This window comes from Penaeus monodon, chromosome 33, assembly GCF_015228065.2.
Source record: "Penaeus monodon isolate SGIC_2016 chromosome 33, NSTDA_Pmon_1, whole genome shotgun sequence".
Classification (NCBI taxonomy): domain Eukaryota; kingdom Metazoa; phylum Arthropoda; class Malacostraca; order Decapoda; family Penaeidae; genus Penaeus; species Penaeus monodon.
Window position 1 is genome coordinate 30,537,439 of NC_051418.1, and position 2,601 is coordinate 30,540,039.

Genomic DNA, 2,601 nt, shown 5'->3' on the forward strand with positions numbered 1-2,601 from the left:
AGGTGGCACTGCATTAAAAATTTTCCAAGTACAGTCTTTTTTTTTTTCTGAACTTGTTTACTGGACTTATCTATCTGTTAAGTACCAACCAAAATGAGCCTCTAATTGCCACAGCCAATCCACTTTTGATTTATGTACTGGTGTTTTTAGTTTAACTAAAATGATCTGAAAACATTGCAATGAAAGTTGATCCCAAATCCCTTAACTACTATAGTGTGGACTCTGCATGCTAGAAAATACTAGCACAAGAAGATATAACAGTTTTTAAAGAGTAGCAGCCAATATACAAATGTGTGTATATAATGTTTACCTCTGGTTGTACTGTTTTTTGTTACAAGATATTTTGCAGAGACTGATGGCTCATTGGTTTTCTCTCTCCAAGTGTTGAGATTCCGTATATACCTGTATAGATTTTCAATTAATCAAACCTTCTCCATTTTCCCCACAGTATACCAGCTACCAAAGTTGTACATCAAGCAGCACTACTGCGTGTCCTGCGCCATCCACTCCAAGGTGGTGAGGAACCGCAGCCGCAAGGCCAGGAAGATCCGAACCCCCCCACCTCGCTTCCCACGATCCTCTGTAAGAAATGCTGCCAAGTGATCTTTTTGTCTTGAGGGCTTAAGGTGGCTTGGGATTATTTGACCAGAGGAACAGGTGCCAGGCCCCGTTCCTCTAAGTGATTGGGAAGAGAATAGAATCTCATTTTATGTATGATTTTTAAGTGTTGTGGCTAATTTTTAATTCTTAACATGTGTGCCACTCCCTCCCCTCCTCAGTATGAAAAACAATTGCATTGATAATGTACATCAGTCATAAGAAACTGATTGTACAATTTTTCCTCAATAAACCATAACGACATAATTGCTACACCCTCATTACCATTAAGAGTGCATGTTAAGGTGTACTTTTCATGGCACAGAAGAGATTTGGGGCATTCCCAACCAACCAAGTAGGGAATGCATTTTCCTAGGTTATAGCAAATGTGAAATAATAGGTTCTAGTTTTAAATTTTAAGTTCTGCATACTAATTTTCTTTAAATTTTTCTTTTTTAGGAGAAGAGGCCTCGTCCCAACAAGTAAATGAAATAAAAACTGGAGTCTTTAATTTGATTTTTATTTTGTTTGACCTATTAATTTTTAAGGTGTATTCTATCTTAGTTTTGATATTTTCTACTGTTATTTGTTTACAAAATTAGGTATAATTTTCATTATTTATATATATTTTTTTATCGAGTCTTGGTTATATTCCTCTTTGTACTTATTTTATTTATTTATATTATTTTTCCCACTCTAGTTTTGAAACTATCAACTTGAGCTAAATGTCTTCTTTGCTGGACACTTTATCTTAAAATTTGTTTTGAAGACAAACCAACTTCTGCAACCAACAAGACAGGGAAAGTATATTATTTAGATGTTCTATGGAGAAAAAATACTTCATACTACTTTTGACTTCTTTGGTCGAAGATGGAACATCGGAACCTGCTACTGTGAAACGGAACTAAAGAAGGGGAGGCAGAAAAAGCATGCCCCAGAATGTAGCATGTGTAGTCTGCTTATGATATTGTCTATTTTGTCCTTTCACCCTCCTATAGAACACAAGTTGTACATTTTATTTTGCTGCATGAATCAACATGATCTGGGAGACCGTTTTTACATGTTGGGGAGCAAAGATTTTTCACGACCAGTATCTCCGCATGAGAACACAACTCCGTCCAACATGTGGCATAATGTATATTAGATTTTTGTTTGAGACTCTAGGCCAGGGAATATGAATCCTGTTTTGACCACAGAAGTTGACTAGAACTTGTATTTTACAAGTAAATGGTCTAATTGGAAAACAGAAGAAATTACTAAAATTTTAGGAACAGGGACCATATAATGTTTTTAAAAAAATGAATCCATAAGATAAAATTGACAAGTACATTGATTGGAGATAACGGCAAGTTAAATAATTGAAATATATTTTTTTATGCATTTTATATGCTCCGCATTAAATCATGCAACATTTTCTGATTAAGACCTGCGTAGAAGTATCTACAAAAACTTGTTTAACCCCTTTCAGGAGTGGAGGAGTCAGAACTAAATATCTTAGAAAAGTGAGTACACAGAAATCTGCTGATTTCTATGGTTACCGAAGCTGTTCAAAATGTACAGCTCATTGTGGAACATCATGGAAACCACAATCTTCATTTTAAAGTTTACATGTATCACTTCGGGGGAAGAATACTAGAAATTACAGAAAGCAAAAGGTCCTTTAAAATACTGTTGCATGCAGATAGAATCGAGGTAACAGTTGCCACAGGAATTTAGCTTGTGATGTAACCCATATCGGAAATGTAAATTGTAAACTTTTTCTATGAGAAGCAATAACCCTTACACACTGCTTACTTTATTATTAATAAATTGAAAATTTTGAGGGACCCAAAGTAAATGGATACTTCATTTATTTCATTTCCCACAAGAACTGGTATGTATGGAACCCGCTCTGATACCCAAATCACACACATTATAGGATTAATATGTTAAGAGACGCCATACCAGAAAAAACAGAACTGCTTGCGAGAGTGAGCTGTATATACGTGTTTATCAATATACGTG

The 2,601-nt window shown here is 35.2% G+C and overlaps 1 protein-coding gene across 1 annotated transcript in view; it reads left to right on the forward strand.

Annotated features, from left to right (window-relative positions):
• The window catches only part of LOC119594364 (40S ribosomal protein S26-like), a gene marked incomplete at its 5' end in the record, with an annotated part of 8,243 nt that extends 7,135 nt beyond the window's left edge, over window positions 1-1,108 (forward strand). Inside the window, 2 exon segments of the mRNA XM_037943425.1 lie at window positions 449-582; window positions 1,057-1,108. Of these exon segments, the coding sequence (XP_037799353.1) occupies window positions 449-582; window positions 1,057-1,083 (161 nt within the window).
• Between the last annotated feature and the right edge of the window lie 1,493 nt (window positions 1,109-2,601).